The 16782-nt window shown below is 38.3% G+C and overlaps 2 protein-coding genes and 1 long non-coding RNA gene across 4 annotated transcripts; 1 reads left to right on the top strand and 2 right to left on the bottom strand.

The window, feature by feature from the left end:
- The first annotated feature begins 871 nt into the window (after positions 1–871).
- On the top strand, positions 872–4089 carry LOC122005107 (protein SMAX1-LIKE 4-like). The gene is made up of 3 exons (XM_042560030.1): positions 872–2413; positions 2694–2886; positions 2988–4089. The coding sequence occupies exons 1-3, from the start codon at positions 1188–1190 to the stop codon at positions 3165–3167; spliced, it is 1599 nt and encodes a 532-aa protein (XP_042415964.1). The 5' UTR covers positions 872–1187; the 3' UTR covers positions 3168–4089.
- A 1367-nt stretch (positions 4090–5456) lies between these two features.
- Positions 5457–10150, bottom strand: LOC122005110. Of its 2 annotated transcripts, none has more exons than XR_006118322.1 (7): positions 9683–10150; positions 9459–9536; positions 6707–7851; positions 6543–6625; positions 6248–6346; positions 5791–5903; positions 5457–5714 (listed from the first exon to the last, which is right to left on the bottom strand). It is a non-coding gene; the product is annotated as an uncharacterized LOC122005110 (long non-coding RNA). The 2 variants fall into 2 exon arrangements; XR_006118321.1 differs by having other exon boundaries at positions 6707–6762; positions 9683–10140.
- Positions 10151–14244: 4094 nt separating this feature from the next.
- Positions 14245–15451, bottom strand: LOC122005109 (probable xyloglucan endotransglucosylase/hydrolase protein 23). The gene is made up of 3 exons (XM_042560032.1): positions 15129–15451; positions 14853–15046; positions 14245–14775 (listed from the first exon to the last, which is right to left on the bottom strand). Exons 1-3 carry the CDS (start codon positions 15402–15404, stop codon positions 14382–14384), a joined length of 864 nt encoding a protein of 287 aa, XP_042415966.1. The 5' UTR covers positions 15405–15451; the 3' UTR covers positions 14245–14381.
- Positions 15452–16782: the final 1331 nt, after the last annotated feature.

Below are 16782 nucleotides of genomic sequence, written 5' to 3' on the forward strand. Positions count from 1 at the left end.
AGTATAGAATTTAATTGATAAGAATTAAAATATATGGTTGAGAGTATTTCTCTCATATGATAGGGATAGAATTTCCTGGTAGATAGAATTTAGTTTTCTGATCAACTATGTATCTTGTATGGTGAGTACTATAAATACTCCCCCTGTATTTTTGTTTCATCATCCAACGAAAAATAAAAATATAGAGTCTTCATGTTGAAAATTGTTCTTCATCTTCCTTTTCTTTTTCTCTCTAAAATTATAAGTAATCCTCAAAAGTGTTATAGTGTCTTTATAGTGTGAATATAATACAAATAATTTATTTACTTGTTTATAGTCCAATTTATTTTCTCGACAGCCTCTCCATAGCTCCATTCTTCTATTAATTTGTTTATTAAGAATAGTAGTCAAATATGATCTGCGTCGATGCAGGGATTTTAATTTTGTCACTCCTGTTTTAATCTGTCTCAATTGAGAAAGTCTTAGGAGAAAAATATATAAAGAACTGGAACGCTTCATGTTTGGGTTCATAGTTTGATGACAATTTATTCTATCCTGATCAAGACCCCTCCTGCCCGTCGCTTCCCCTCCAAATATAAATGGAACAAAAATAAGTTTAAAAAATCAGTTATATGCTCAATATGTATCATATTTATTAATATTTCCTAGAGGATGAGAAAGATTTTTTTTTAAGAAAGATTGATCTTTCATAAGAAAAAAATCTCTCTCATTCGTTACCTTCCTTAATCCCTTAATCTGGGACGAACTACGTTAAGATGAGCTCAATCACCTTTACTGCAACTTTACTGCAAAGGGACAGCATTCGTAAGCAAGCATAAAAGGAGGCAAATTAGGCCAAAAGAAGGTGCAGAAAGAAAGCGAGAAATCGCTGAAGTGGACACCACCAACAGTGTGCACCAGCCACAACAGAAAAAGCCAGAGTAAAGAGGGACGTGATAGGAATAAAAAAGAGAGATCCTGGTGCATAAACCCCTGAACACCAACTATCTCCAAGCCTCACAAAGCGTAGCAATCACCAACACATTTATCCTACAATTACAAGTAATCCTTGTTCTTCACAATCCTACAAGCAGCTCCTCTCCACCATCTCAACACGCAGCTCTAATCAAACACCCACTGAGCAGGAAAGGCGTTGGTGTTGCTAAAAAGAGGAGGAGAAGGAGAAGGAGAAGATTGGAGGCTGAGGTATGAGAAGTGGAGTTTGCATAGTGCAGCAGGCTCTCACTGATGAGGTTGCCTCGGTCCTCAAGCTCTCGGTCAACTTGGCCAGGAGGACAGGCCACGCCCAGGTCACACCCCTTCATGTTGCTGCAATCGTTATCAGCACCTCCTCTGCCTCCACTGATGTTCTTAGGAGAGCTTGCCTCAAGTCCCAGCCTCACCACCCAACCACCCACCCTCTTCGGTGCAGAGCCCTTGAGCTCTGCTTCAATGTGGCCCTCAACCGGCTTCCCGCCACCGCTCCTCCTTCTTCTGCCTCTCTCCTTCCCTCCCCTTCCTCCCTCTCAAATTCCCTCATTGCAGCTCTCAAGAGGGCCCAGGCTAACCAGAGGAGGGGCGGCATTGAGCTGCCACAACAGCAACCTCTGCAACAGTTGCAGCAGCAGCCTCTGTTTGCCATCAAGGTGGAGATGGAGCAGCTCATGCTCTCCATTCTGGATGACCCTAGTGTGAGCAGGGTGATGAAGGAGGCTGGCTTCTCTAGCAGCTGCGTTAAGAGTAACCTTGAGGAAGAGGCTTGGACTTTGAACCAATCCTCTCCGTTTCTGCTGGACTCTAGCAAGGACATTACCAACGCCAGCAGAGAGATGTGGCAATCCCCGCTTCTGGGTCTTGCTTCTAAGGTCTCCGTGAGCGAGGACTTGACGTCGGTCATTGGGACGATGATAAGCAAGCAGGGAAAGAAGGACAACACTGTGGTGGTGGGGGACTCTATCTCCATGACGGAGGGCCTTGTGGATGAGCTGAAGCGGAGGCTGGAGAGATATGAGGTTCCTGATGAGCTCATGCATGCCGGTTTCATTAATCTTCAGTTCTCTGTCCATCCCAGGCTGATGAGCAAGGGCGAAGTGGACATGAAGATGGCTGATCTCAGAAAAGCCATCAATTCTCTAACATCATATAGAGTTGGACTCATAATCTATGCAGGGGATTTGAGTTGGGCAGTGAATGAGGAACCAATAGATGGAAGCGGATTCAACTACGACCCAGTGGAGCATATCGTTGTGGAGATGGGGAATATTTTCTCCGAGTTCAAGAGCAGCATTAACAACCGGGTATGGTTATTGGCTACCGCAAGCTACAGCACGTACACGAAGTGCCTAATAAGGCAGCCATGTCTTGTGACTCTATGGGCCCTTAAAGCTGTGGTGGTTCCCTCAGGTTGGCTTGGCTTGGGTCTCCAAGCTTCCAGGTGAGATATATATCATTGGTTGCCAAAACATCACTTGCATATATCAAAAACAACCCTTGCATGGTTCTTAGAGAATAGTGGAAGTGCTTCAGATTATTCTCATTAAGCTTAATCCTAATAATTGGCAAAATATATTGCACTTTGGTTGTTGATGAAAAACTAGTGAACCCTACTTGTTTCATGCTATTGAAATCCGTTTCTATTTCATGATTTAGTTGTATGAGAAGGACTAGATGGCACTGAAATATTGATATGCCATTTCCTCTTTTATTCTTGGCAGTTGCCTAAACTCAAAGGTGTCAACATTTGCTGAGTCCCCATTTCAACTGCTTCAGTCAAAGATTTTTAGCTCAAAGCAACAGGAGAAGCTGCTTTGTTGTGACGAGTGCACATTTAACTTTGAAAAAGAAGCGTCAGTTTTCAAGTCAGAAATCCCATGCTGGCTCCAAGCAAACCCTGAGAGCAATCAGAAGGTAAATTTGGGAGAAATCTATGCATCCTTTTCCTTGTATAAATAGTATCTCTTCTTATGATTTACATCTTCTCGTGTATTTTTTTTTTTCTTTTGTTTCAGGAAGCCTTGCCAGAATTGAATTCAGGTTGGCCTAACAGCATGTTCTGCAACCAAAACAAAACCTTCATCGAATCTCAATCATTATCTTTCCCTTCAACCATTCAAAATGTTTATCCTGGATTTTTAGTAGTTGATAAGAAGAACGAGACAGGGAACTCGTCTGAGGGAAGTATTAATTAGTTCCCTTAAAATATCAGTAAATCACCAGGTTAAGTCAACTCTTGCTTTATCCAGTCCCTTGTTCTCAGACTCGGCAACATCAAAAGAGACAAGACTATTGATGGCAGACCCAATAGCTTTACAATGTCAATTGCAAGACGAAGTTCCTTGGCAATCAAATTCTATTCCTTCGATCGTGGAAGCATTGCATGAGTGCGCCAGTGGTGATAACACGGCTATGATGCTCCTCGTAGAAGGGAATGATTGTGTTGCCAAGAGAAGGCTAGCTTCAGTCGTGGCCAAGTCCTTTTTCGGATTCAAGGATAAGATCATATCGATTAAGCAAAATGGTTCATTCTGTGCAACTGCAACCCTCTTGGATGCGTTAAGAAAGCACACGAAATGTGTGGTCTTAAACTCTTAATAGAGGATTTCTGTCAAATGAATTCTGACTTCATTGAGTCATTCTCGGATGCCATAAAAATTGGTACTCTTAAGGGAAAGTTAGGTGAAGAAGTCAGCTTGGCTGATGCAATCTTTATACTGACCACTTCCGAGTGCTCAAACGTGAAGGATGCCAATGACATCAACAATGTAGTGGCGATGAAACTTTGTGCCCTCGATACATCATCATCATACGACGCCAAAAGAAAGTCAGAGAGTGATGTTGGGAGCTTATCAAAGAAGCCAATAAAAGAGGAGCATAGTTTTGATCTCAATTTTACAGTGAACAGTGACATCGAGGAGCATACTGTTCCAAGTGATCTGAATTCAATAGCCGCCGTCTCCCACAAGAGCTTCTGAATTCGACTGTTCAGCTCACTTTAAATGCATGTTGTGGTCAGTACCACGAGGTTAAGGTCAATCTCCTCTTGAAGCTGCATCGAGCATTTGATGAAGTGCAGAATGCTAAGGATGAAAAGTGGCAACTTTTCATCGATCCGGAAGTCGTGGAAGAGTTAACGCAGGCCGGTGGTTTGTTCTTGGAGAGCTTCTTTGAGATGTGGGTGAGAGAGGTTTTGCAACCGTGTCTACTAACTGCGCAAAGAGGTGGGAACTTGAGGTTGAGATTGGAAGGGGAAGAGAGAAGGAACATTGAAGAGTTTGGCTTCATGGCCTCTGTTCTTTAAGAACTAGGCGCAATGCCACCTTGTAAAATTTTCTTTAAGCAAAATTTTCCAATTACAGTTACATATCTTTACTCAAATCTTAACTAAGCAGTCCTTTAGCTGAATTATTACTGCAACTGCATCAAATGCAGTTGTTGGTGCCATATCATCAACGTTCTTGTTTTATCTCTGGCTATTCCTTCGGATGGAACTAGTGGCTAGCGCATGAGGTGTTGTCATAATGAGGTCTGAGATTTGAATCTCAGTAAAACTGATATAAATACCTCCCTTATGTACTAATCATTATTCCAAAGAGTAGTAGCCACAAGAATTTTAGACATTTCTCATAATTCAAATGACTAAAACATAAAAATAATTTTTAATTGATATAAATTATTTTGCCATAGAATTGTCGCCTGATTGATGAACTTCTAAAAAAAAAACAAGAAAATTCGTGATTGATTTCATTTGTTTGTGTGCAATTATTTGAAGGTGGAGCATTCAAGATGATCATAATGCAGTTACAATATAGATCACTCTACATCTATTAATTTTCATCTTTAAAAATTAGCTAACTTTGACCTGACTTTTCTGGCTTTCTGCGCCAATATTTTCTTTGAAATATGATCGTATATTTGTTGCAAGAATGTTTGAATAGAGGGGCTCAATGGATCAGTCATGACTTCTCTCAATATTCTACAATGGTTATACAAAAGTGACTTTATTCTTTAAGCATTTAAAATTTTTTAATGAAATGATTGGTACAATTATGTAATGAGGGAAGGGCCTGTCCTCCGCGCACACACATATATACAACCATTAAAAACTAACACCGAATTATCAGTCATAAATTTTGATCGCTGCATTTTGTAAAGAATATTAAATTTCATTACTAAATTTAGTAATGAAATTTAATATCTATCATTTAACGACGAAATTTAATATCCGTAGTTAAATTTAGCGAAAAATTTAATATCCATCACTAAATCTAGCGACGGAATTAAATTTCCATCACTAATTTTTTTTAAAAATATTTTAAAAAATAAATATTAAAAAAAATTATAATATTTTCGCATAAATATTTCAAAAAATAATTTTTACAAGACAAATAGAACAACTATAATTTATATCTTTTACTTTAACCAAAATTCATAAAAAAAAAAAAAACTCATTTGTCAAACAAACAAATAGAAAAATGATAGGCATTAAAATATATCAGAGTCCAAATTATCAAAGGAAACAAGTTGATGAGTAGAATCACATAACTTATGGGACTAGACAAACACATCAAATGGGTAACTAAAATTCTAAGGTGAAATCACATCAAATTTCTAAATAAAAGGTAACCATGAAAGCAAAGTTTAATGGTAACTCTAGAGTTAATCCTTAGGTTGTTGTGGATAACAATATTATGAGCTGCATCAATAATGATGATCTCTAAGTTTTTGTAGGTTGAATCCTATAAAACACGAGAGCACTAGTCAGTTCGTTAGCAGTATAAAATTCAATAGCATGAAAAGGAAAACTGATCTTACCTCATTAATGCAAAATATTAGGAGTGTAGCAAACACAAACAAATAAAAAATCTTGAAAGATTGAGTGGCCAAAGTCAAGTTTTGCAAATCCCTTTGATATTTTTTCTTGAGTTCTGCAAAAGAAAGTTATATTTAAAACAGATAGAAAATCAAAATCTAACAAAACACTAATATACTATCAGGAACAAATAATAGTCGATGCTCAGAGGTGAGGTCTTCATCGCCGTTGATTGCCAAATAAAATGAAGCATATGGTAATTCTTCATAGTATTTTATGATTATGTGCCAAAAAAGAGAAATGAAAGGAAATCAATGTGCTACTGTAATATACAGAGTGTCTATTAAAATTTTGAATTTTAAGATTAAAAAGGAAATTAAAATAGACTCCATAAGAAACACATGCCTAATTTGTCAAGTAAAAAATAGAAAATAAATAAATCAAATCCGGGAAGAATACCTTCAACACTATTCTTGAACCAAATCAAACATCACCAGAAACCTTGTCAAGGTCAACAATACTAGGTATGGACTTGAAACAGGAAAGGAACTTTGCCACCTACAAGTTGAGAAGCAAAATTGATCAAACAAATTGCTAGCTAACCAAAAACTAATTAAAGTTACCACTGGTCGTGATTTTACTTTCTTAAATGTAGGTCCAAGTACAAAAATATGAAGTTAGGCAAGATACAGAAAGTCAAAAAAGGAAAGCTGAAATCGTGTTGTTCCTTATAGAAAACATGATGGATGTATACCTGCACTAGAAGCAGATCAAATGTTTCCTTCATGGACAAAAACCGGGGTTGTGGTACATTAATCTCAATCGCATTGTTAAAAACTGTTAAAGCATAGTTTGGTACGTTTTAGATATACATGATTTGAACTACAAGAGACAGAATCTAAGCAGCTAAATGATTACTTGAATTGCCGCTCCAGTTGTAGTTTCCAGTTGGAGGGCTTTTATGCCATAACTTCCTAAATAAAAGTTGAAAAAATTAATTAGCACAAATAACTCACAAAGTAAAAATCATTTTATGATCCATATATACATACATATATTATTGAAGTTGTGATTTACGATTCTTCAAAGTATAATATTCATCAATTATAGAATCTAAATCAATACTTGCAACAAACTCTCTCTCAATGTGGATATTCATAGAATCTGTCAGAAAATCCTCTCCCATTCTATTACGAAGAATTGTTTTAATATGTTTCATAGCCGAAAATGCACGCTCTGTAGTTGCAGTGGAAACAGGCAAAGTTAAAACTAGACAAATCACCTTGTCGATCAAATTATAGTATTACATTTTTTTTTGTTTCAAATATCCCTTGACACAATTATGAGATAGTGGACATTTTCTGAAATTTTTATGACAAATCACATCGAGCTCATAATGTTGTAGTTGACACCTCAAATTATGCATTTCCTGTTCAACGAAGTCCTCAGGATAATACTTCTTGGTGAGAGTACAAATCTTATCAATGTTGAACCAATTAAAATTATCTTTTCGATCAAAAGCAGAGATAAGCATAAGAAGTTCTACTGTCTCATCAATGAATCTAGAGTGTAACTTTTCCAATTGAAAATCTATTACAGCATTAAATATATCGTAATGAAAGTGATGCTCAACTGTGATGGTATCCCTTTGTTAACATAAACGACTAGAAAGCTTATAATGAGCACTCATCTCTAGTATCAATATCCAATCTTGTGCAAAATGATTTGACATATGAAAAAAGAATATCAAAACCATCATTTCTCAATGTTAGAAGAAATGCTTTAGTTGTAAAGACCAAATCCATTACATTTATGATATCAAGAGATTTTTGTTGCAAGACACAACAAAGTACGTAAGTCTGTGATCTCCATAATTTTATGCATCAAATGCAAAATAAAAATGAAATCAAAAGACTTTATCACTATTAAGGAACTACCAGCTTCCCCACGCATCAAAGTTGAGGAACCATCAGTGATAATGTTTTCAAGTACATTAATAGTTGCATTATACTTATCTATTAAGTCGCAAATAGATTGAAAATGGGAGCTCCAACTAGTAGTTCCTGCTCGATGCAAAATTTCAATCTGATTAGCTCTTTGGCCAGTCTCACGTTCACCAGCAATAACAGAACGTGTAATTTCATTAACTTGAGCAGATTGTAACTCGGCATTGTGTTTGGCAGAAGATGCAGCAAGATTAACAATATTAGTCATATTCGAATAGAAAAGCCATATAGAGATCTCATTTTCAACGGTTGCAACTAATGCTAGCTCGAGTTGATGGGCAAAACAATACACATAATATGCATAGGGGCAATCTTTAAGAAATAAAGCTTGCAATCCATTAAAAGTGCCAGACATGTTGCTAGCACTATTATACCCTTGACCTCACATATTATGTATTTCTATATTATATCTAGTGAGGACATCATATATTTTTTTTCTTAAGTGTTGCAGCTGTGGTGTCATGAATATGTACAATTTGTAAAAAAGGCTCCCGTAAAAAATCATGGACATCAACAAATCTCAAAATTATAGTCATTTGTTCTTTGTTAGATACATCCTTCACTTCATTTGCCAAAATACAAAACTTAGAATTTTCAATTTCTTCACGGATTTTATTTCTGACTCTGTTACCAATAATATGTAAAAAAAAAATTTAAACTTCTGGTGAGGTATATTTTGCATTTCTTGGAGCTGTCTCTAAGATAACATTGCCAATACTAGCATTCCATTTTCCCAAAAGTTTTAGCATTTAATGAAATTACCACTATTTTGGGAACCTGAAGCTTCATCATGGCCTCTCAATCCACTTGCTTGCAAACTAAGCCAATGGACGCTCTCAATTGTTGATGCAAGCCTTATTCGATTCTTTCGAATTTGTTTAGAAAATTCTAGATTCATAACTTTATCTATACATTGAGTTACATTCATCACATCAACAACATATTTTACAGATTTATTATGCACTGAGTTAAACTTCCCATGTGAGACAAAAAAGGCACACTTGACTCCATCATTAACGTGTTTCCAACTTTTAAACCCTTCAACTATAAATGCAGATTGTGTGTTTCAGTTAATCTAAAAAGATAACATGGAAAACAAAATGTTGCATCCTTTGTAAAAGAGTACTCTAACCATGCAAATTTTTTAAACCATGTATATTGAAATCGACAATGTTGATTTCCTAATTCAGACCGTGGGCACTTTATAATTTAGGTTGATATCGACCCATTTTAATATAAGCTCGTTTAATTTCATCATGATAATTAACTAGATTGTGCCACATTGAAATACACAATCCAAGATCTCGTTCAAGTAAAGTTTTATCAAATTCAACTCTTTGAGATTTAGACGAAGATTCGAACTCCTCATTAGGAATGGATGTATTAGTCTCGGTCCTCTCAGATGATAAAAGATTATTAATTCTTGGCTTAAAGAATGATATAATATTGTTTCTCCTTTTTCTCTCTTGGTTTGACATTAAAATAACCTAATACAAATACTCATTGACATGATTAACTTAGAATTTCATGAATTTTAAAGAATGATTTCTAATACAATTTCTAGTATAAATCTTACCTTAGCCTACCTAGATTCAACAACAATAGTAATAGCTAAAAATTTAACATCATTTATTGAATTAAAAAAGTACTAAAAAATCCCAAACCTGGATGGATGACGGTGTAGAGAAACAATTTGATCAAGGAAGCAATTGGTGTCTTCTCCTTTGTCAAGCTTGAACCCTCTATTTAACAAATATAAAAAGATACCTAGATGATTAGGTTTTGTCTGTCTCAACCACCAAATCTGATATCAATTCATGGAGGAAAAAAAAGAAATTCCAAACTAGAAAAGCCCTAAATTTGAATTTTTCTTCAAGAAAATTTCTACCTGGCCGATAGAGGAGTTCAGAGTAGGTGGGACTCCTGGGGTTAGTGGTGGACTGGTGGCTAAAGCGGCGAGGTTGCTGGCAAAGAGGGAGATGGTGGAAAACTCAAAGGCAGAGAAGAAAAGGGAGCTGGCAAAGAGAGAGATGAGGAGGAGGGAGGACAAGATGTAGGGGTTCTCGGCGAAGAGGAAGATGACTGGATGGTGCAGCCCGGGCAAGTGGGCATTTAAGAGAGGAGTGGAACGTCAAGAGCAAGAAGAGAATCAAGAAGAAATCAGGCGGGGTAGAGAGGTAAAACCGTAGAAGGAATCGGGCGGATGTGGAAAAGATGGATTTATTTTTTTCTTCTTTCTCTCTTCGTTGGATTTGGATGCTAGGAATCGAGCAGATGTGAAAAAAGAGGAATTTTATTTTTTCATCCTTCTCCTTCGTTGAACTTGGATGCCACCCGGACTACAAATTTAATAAAAATGAGCCCCAAACTAAATAAAAAAAGGAAATTAAATTTTAACTAGGAATTTACAAAAAAAAAAAAAAAAAACCGGGGCTACAGCCCGGGTAGCGTTTCACTTGGCTCTGCCATTGCCTCCCCAACTTGTTGATCAAAAGAAACACTTTTGAGTTCTCTTTCATTACTTTGACCACCCCAAGTATATGATTCAACTGCATGGTTTTAATTGATCGCTCGCGCACAAACAATCGCACTAGCAGGAATATGATTACATCCAACTGAAAATTCAAAACTTTATTTGGTGTCAATTATATCCACCTTGGTGTAGCTTCAGAATCACTAGCAAAATTGTCCAGTTGACTTTATCAAAGAGCTTTTCAGAGTCAATCTTGTTCATGAGAGTCTTTTTAACTTTCCTAATGACAGGAATGAATAAGTTCAACGGCACACATGAAGCTCTCCTTTATCCCTTTCCCTTGCTGAAAAGTAAACAGGAAGCTCTTGGTGGCAAAGGTCATACGCTGACCGGATGCTCCACATGACCGGAGGAAGCTCTTGATCAGAGGTTGAATGACAACTTGGTAAGGACTTGAGAGAGAATGTTTTCCAAGCCCCAGTTGTCCTGGAGTCCCTGGGAGATAAAGGATTTTGAGTTTTGGGGATCAAGGTCAGTTATGAATAATTCAGTCTTTCTAAGTCCAGTCTGCTATCATATAATTGGTGAAATAGATTAAAGGAATCATGCTTAGTGATCTCCAAATTACTCAAATTGGGTGTGTATAATGAATAACATAGATTGGGTACTTTGAGATTGATGGATCATATATCTCAAATTTATTTAAGTGGCAGCCAGATTAAATTCAAATTGATCAACTTGTCCTAGAACTCCCGTCTCTAAGCCAGCAATCATCATTTATCCTTTACACTTGAGTCGAAATAGCTTTGCTTCTTATCATTTTAGCTTCAACAGCATTTTGCCGGAGGTACAAGAACCAAAAGATTGTCAATTCTACCATCATCCATGAATTGAACAAAAGACAACACACACAAAAAAAGGATCGATGGATTAATTTTCTCCAGCTAATTTGCAGCTTCACATTCATTCGGTAGCAATCTTCAAATCATCCTAATTTAGTAATCGAACTCACAAACGCGATTCCAAATCATCATCGGCATAGCATGAACGATCACAGTATGTACTTGAGAACTCTATTTTGTGGACTGCCATAGAGATATCAAGGCCTGTAAAATCCTCCTGGATGATAAATTTCAACCGACTATTAGTGATTTCGATCTAGCCAAGTTCTTCCCGGAGGATCAAACCTTTCTTACCTGAAGAAACTTTGCAGGTTAATTTGTATTTTATCATCCTGATCTGTTTTGGGTTTTTCCGCCAGCATTTGATCATTCTGACATGTTTCAGATAGGGATGTAAATGAACCAAACGGTTCGAGAGCTATTCGGAGCTCGATTCGGTAAAAAGCTCGTTCAAGTTCGTTCGTTTATCTTATCGAGCCGAGCTCGAGCTCGATTTCGAGCTCGACAGTTTTATCGAGCCGAGCTCGAGCTTAAGGATATTCGGCTCGTGAGCTCGCGAACATGTTCGTTTATAGGCTCGCGAGCCAAAAAAACGAATTCTAAAACGAGCCAAAAAAACGAGCTCTAAAACGAGCCTTAAAACGAGCCTTAAACCGAGTCAAAAAATGAGCCAAAAACGAACTCTAAACGAGCCCGAGCTCGCTTAACGAGTTAAGCTCGTTAACTTTGATAATCGAGCTAATAACGAGCCGAGCTCGAACTGTTCGCGAGCTTGATAATTCTAAAACGAGCCGAGCTCGAGCCTTGTGATAAAAGCTCGATTCGAGCTCGAGCCGAGCTCGAGCCCGAATATAACTTAAACGAGCCGAGCTTGAGCCTGATACTGTTCAGTTCGGTTCGGCTCGTTTACATCCCTAGTTTCAGACCTCCTCGTAAGCATTCAGTCATCCTGACATGTTCCGGGGCTTTTCCCACAAACATCTGGTCATCCTGATCTATTTCGAATCTCCCCGTAAGCAGTTGGATCCGGTCAATCTTGATCTGCTTACCCTGACCTACTTGCCTCCCCGTAAGTATCCAATCACTCTATCTGTTCCTGGCCTCCTTGCAAGCATCTGGTCACCTAACCTACTTCAAGTCTCCCCGCGAGCATTTAGTCATCCTGACCTGCTCCGGGTCTCCTCGTAAGTATCCGATTACCCTCATCTACTCCACAATGACATGATATTCTGTCCACTTTGGACCTAGATCCTCATGACTTTGTTCTTAGGCTCTACTCAAAAGGTTTCATGTCAATAGAGATATTATGTATCCTTTTAACCCTATAATTTTTATCAAATCTTTTTAATATGAGACTTTAATTGAACTCTAACAAAATTAATGTGCTTCACGAGAAGAGCTTTCTGCAAAAGCTGGCATCGACAACTTTGGTATGCTGGAGATCATTCGTTTCAGAAAGAACACAGATATCTCTTCTATTTTCCGGAATATATAAGTTCGTGTCTCTCTTCCTTCACCATATCTGTATTGATCAAAATCCAAATCTCTGCTTGAATTTTTTTTCGCTTTTCAGATATGGAAGCTGTATGAGAGATCAAGTCTGAAGAAAATTATGCTCTCAAATTTCTAATAGGAACAATGGAGAAAGAAGTAGCTGCCATATCTTCAACTCTGAAACCTAACATTTTTGGAGAGGGGAGGGGGGGGGGGGGGGCTAACTAGGAATAGCATCAGGCTCCCATCACCCTAATTTATTCATATCCTTTTCCAGCAATTGCTTATATTTAGCTGAAAGATATAGATGAGATATTTGATACAGTATCATAATGACTGAAGTATACTTGTTAGGTTGTGTGCTGAATTCAAATACCAGATTCAAGAAATGTTCCTTTGGATGGAAACTACGTACTAATTAATCACCTGCTACTTCTCCTAGTACTAGCAAAAATGCCTTTATTTATATAAAAAATCCCAATTTCATTAACACATTCAAACACAAAAAAGAATATTTTTTTAAAAAAATATTTTTATAAATAAATTATTGTCCAATAATCAAACGTTTTTGTGACGTTGAAATAGACCTAATAAAGACCATCTTTCTCCTCAAATCTAGTAAAAGCCTTGTGAAGAGGGGATCGGATCCTCTGGATCGTTTTTTACAGTTAAGGGATGGTCCTTTTGCATATATTGATGAGGATGAATAATTTACATCTATTTTATAAATGAGGATCATCCATTCCGTCAATACATGTAAAAGGAACATCCTCAATCTGGACCGTTAAATCTGCTCTTTTTGAAGGGTGACACCTTTTACCAAGCACGGATCATGAAGCTCGTGGTGGATTATTTTACCATATTAAATCCCAGGATCGAAACTAAAAAAAATAGGATGAACCTGAATTTCATAAATGATGACACGTGATAGATTAGATATTTAGATTTTGATATTATGAAAGATTTTCTTGCTAATGGGTAGCGGATTCGAGAACGTTAACTATCATGATGAGTCTCCATATGTATTTTTCTAATTTATAGAGATGATCGGTTAGATATTTCATGGGATTAGGATTGACTGTTTTATTAAAAAACTGATTATCCAATTTTAATTAATCCTGTAGAATTGGTTCAATTTTATTAAAATTTTTTACTATTATTAGAATAGATAAAAATATTCATAACAGATACATCAATCTAGTGTTCTAAAATCATTTTCGCCTATTAAATAAAATTTATTAGTTATTTCGTGAAAATTAAAAATTAGATCCTTGTAAACATGGAAAATTGAGAAAGCATCGTATGTAGAGTTGTTCCGGGAGCCCTTCTGCATTGCAATTTAAAAAAAATGATTAATCAATCTGATTTCACGAAAATTTTTCACCGGTCATCAGGATAAATCGAGAAGCACTCGCAGCGGGGAGTCCAGGAGTCCAACATTCTATAGTTAGACCCCTGCACCGTAATTCAGTCCTTACGGTGGATATGATTAAACTCTCTGAGAGCATATATTTAAATCTCTTGTGATTTGAAATGTTGATCGTGTGACAATTTTGTTCCCAACATGAACAAGCTTCGCTATAAAAGGAAAAATATTTTTATCAAACATAAACAAGCATACAACATAGATTAAAATAATCACACACTGTACTAGCTAGCTCTACGACGAATGCAAATCTTTATTGCCAGAAAAAGAAAAAGGGGGATGGCCGCTCAACTCAAGGCGCAGCAGAGCATTCCGGCGGCATTCCCTGGGGGAACCTCTTGGCATCGGTGCAGTAATTGTAGATCATGTAGTTCCTCTGCACCCACCTCATCCTCCTCAGGCTCGTCGCGTCCAACTCCTGCCACATCCACGAACTTCCGCGGGCGGAGCAAGCGGTGGCGCCTCCGCCGGCGGCAGGCCACACGCACCCATTGGCCTCGTAGCCTTTGAACGCGGCCGCGAAAGGTGCCTGTGACCAATCCGCCTTCACCATCCCGCCCCTCGTCGCCCAGTCCTCTGCTGCCCACAGGCTCGCGTACACCCGCATCGCCTGCCTCTTCGGGTACGCCACCCCCTTCGCCTCCATGTTCTCGAACTCTCTGATCGGCGTCCCGTCCACGTAGAAACTGCAGCGCAAAAAGCTTAATAAATCCTTGGTTCGAGTTTTCCTCAGAAATGTACGCTGATAAGTGATCAGACTCACACAATGTGTTTGGGATTCCACAAAATGGAGTAGGTGTGGAAATCCATGGTGGGATCGAACCAGAGTTTGAACTGCTTCTCTCTGTTTCCCCTCCCCTGCGTGAACACGTTGGTGTGGAGAGTGTAGGGGTCGCCGCTGAGATTCCCCAGGAACTCCAAATCGATCTCATCGTGCATTTGCCCTTGAGAAGATAACTGCAACATGTACAATCCAATTACTTCGATTATCTCATTTTTAGAGTTCCAATAACGATGGGAATTCTAATCTCTCACATACATAGAAGGTGGTGACGGTGCCTGCAGAATTTCCCGGAACGAGTTTGAGCTGCACGTCGAACCGGCCGTAAATGTATTGGTTCTTAGACTGGAAGCCGGATCCGGAGGTCTTGTCGAGGGAGAGCGTGATGAGTTGTCCGGCGTTGAGGATTTTTCCACGGCCGTTACCCCAGGTGATGTCAACGTCCCGGTTGAAATTTCCGGGCATTGCCGTGCTTGTAGAAGAAATGGCAAGCAACACAAAGTAGAGAGAGAAGAGAGCGGACGCCATGAGCATGAGCTTAGGTATTTGAGTTGAAGAAGAGATCGAGTGATCTGCGCTTGTGGGTGAAGTGGGTGAGGGAAGGTTGGGATATATATAGGGAAGGGAAAGGCAGGATTGGGGAAGGTTCCTTGTGAAGATGATCTAGGAATGAGCTGGCTCCAGTAGTTGGAGATCCTGTATCCGCAACTCTGCTTTTCAGCGGCTTTTGCTTGTCATTGTTGGTTTCATTTTGTACTATTTTGTAGTTTTGTGCAACGCTTTGCTTTAAATTTTCATCTGGTATATTAATGTATATGTGTATTGATTGGATACGTACGTGATTGCATGAGTAAATAAATAAATTAAACAGAGACTAGCTCCTTGTGTTGATGTAGTTGAAATTTGAAAAGAGATAGATTGAACATTTTCAGATTTTGTATATAGATATAAAACGTGTTTAATGCCTATTTTCACCAAGAGACAGAGTTTAGACATTCGATACAAGTGTCATCAAGATCTTGAGTATGATTCATCGGTATTATAGACAAGTTTTTGCCCAAATGTGATAGAGGATCTAATTTTATTGAGCCATTTCTATCTAGGGAAAATCTCAAGTGGGCGACTTTATCCATGAATTAAGCACGAGCTTAGTTGAGCCAGAGTCGGAGAGATTTATTAGAAATCACTTGGGAATATCACCATAGAATTTCAAAAGAGCGAAGTAGCAAATGAAATATGTTCTTCGGGCTTGAAGGGACTGCACTGAGAAACTCTGTGAACTTGTCAGATCAAAGCGTGAGTTAGACCTAGTCTACAACAGAAGAGAGTGAACGATCTCTCATGGACGATGAGAACCCAGAACACTTGAAATCCAAGCTCATCGTGCCATAACCATTAATTACGCGACATTTTCTAATTAGATAACGCGAGTTTAATCTGGTTCTTTGTCGCTATCTTGAAGTTTGTGTTGCAGGCTTTCATCTTGACGTGTGTGCCATGGGTGTTGTAGTGTACTAGTGTCTCAAAACACGTCAAATGGCATCTAGAGACACCATAAATTCTGCTGCGAGCAGGATTTTGTTTTCCCGGAGAGATCTTGATTTTCAAAGAGTCTGTATCGAGAGCTTGTCGTGCATGGTGAAGATGTCCGAGAGAGTTTACTGTGCATAGTGCATGATCCGGTTAGGAATATGAGTTAGACGAAGGTCGGTTGAGATGTCGTCGATGTTGACGGAGAGGTGATTTAGATACTCCTAGTATATGTGCACAGGAAAATGACCCCTATATGGTACTGAAGGACGACAATGATGAAACCGGCAGTACTTAGGTTCTGCGCACACTCAGATAAGCACTTGAAACATTAGAAACTAGAAACCATAAACCAGAAACCAGGGAAAAAATCCTCAGCGCA

This window comes from Zingiber officinale, chromosome 7B (genome assembly GCF_018446385.1).
Source record: "Zingiber officinale cultivar Zhangliang chromosome 7B, Zo_v1.1, whole genome shotgun sequence".
NCBI classification, from domain to species: Eukaryota; Viridiplantae; Streptophyta; class Magnoliopsida; order Zingiberales; family Zingiberaceae; genus Zingiber; species Zingiber officinale.

Bases quoted from the DNA above. Each gene is read 5' to 3' on its own strand.
- LOC122005107 (XM_042560030.1), top strand. From the start codon at position 1,188: ATGAGAAGTGGAGTTTGCATAGTGCAGCAGGCTCTCACTGATGAGGTT. The intron at 2,414-2,693 runs GTGAGATATATA...TATTCTTGGCAG, and splicing joins TTGGGTCTCCAAGCTTCCAG to TTGCCTAAACTCAAAGGTGT. The intron at 2,887-2,987 runs GTAAATTTGGGA...CTTTTGTTTCAG, and splicing joins ACCCTGAGAGCAATCAGAAG to GAAGCCTTGCCAGAATTGAA.
- LOC122005109 (XM_042560032.1), bottom strand. From the start codon at position 15,404: ATGCTCATGGCGTCCGCTCTCTTCTCTCTCTACTTTGTGTTGCTTGCC. The intron at 15,047-15,128 runs GTATGTGAGAGA...TACATGTTGCAG, and splicing joins GCACCGTCACCACCTTCTAT to TTATCTTCTCAAGGGCAAAT. The intron at 14,776-14,852 runs GTGAGTCTGATC...TTTGCGCTGCAG, and splicing joins TGGAATCCCAAACACATTGT to TTTCTACGTGGACGGGACGC.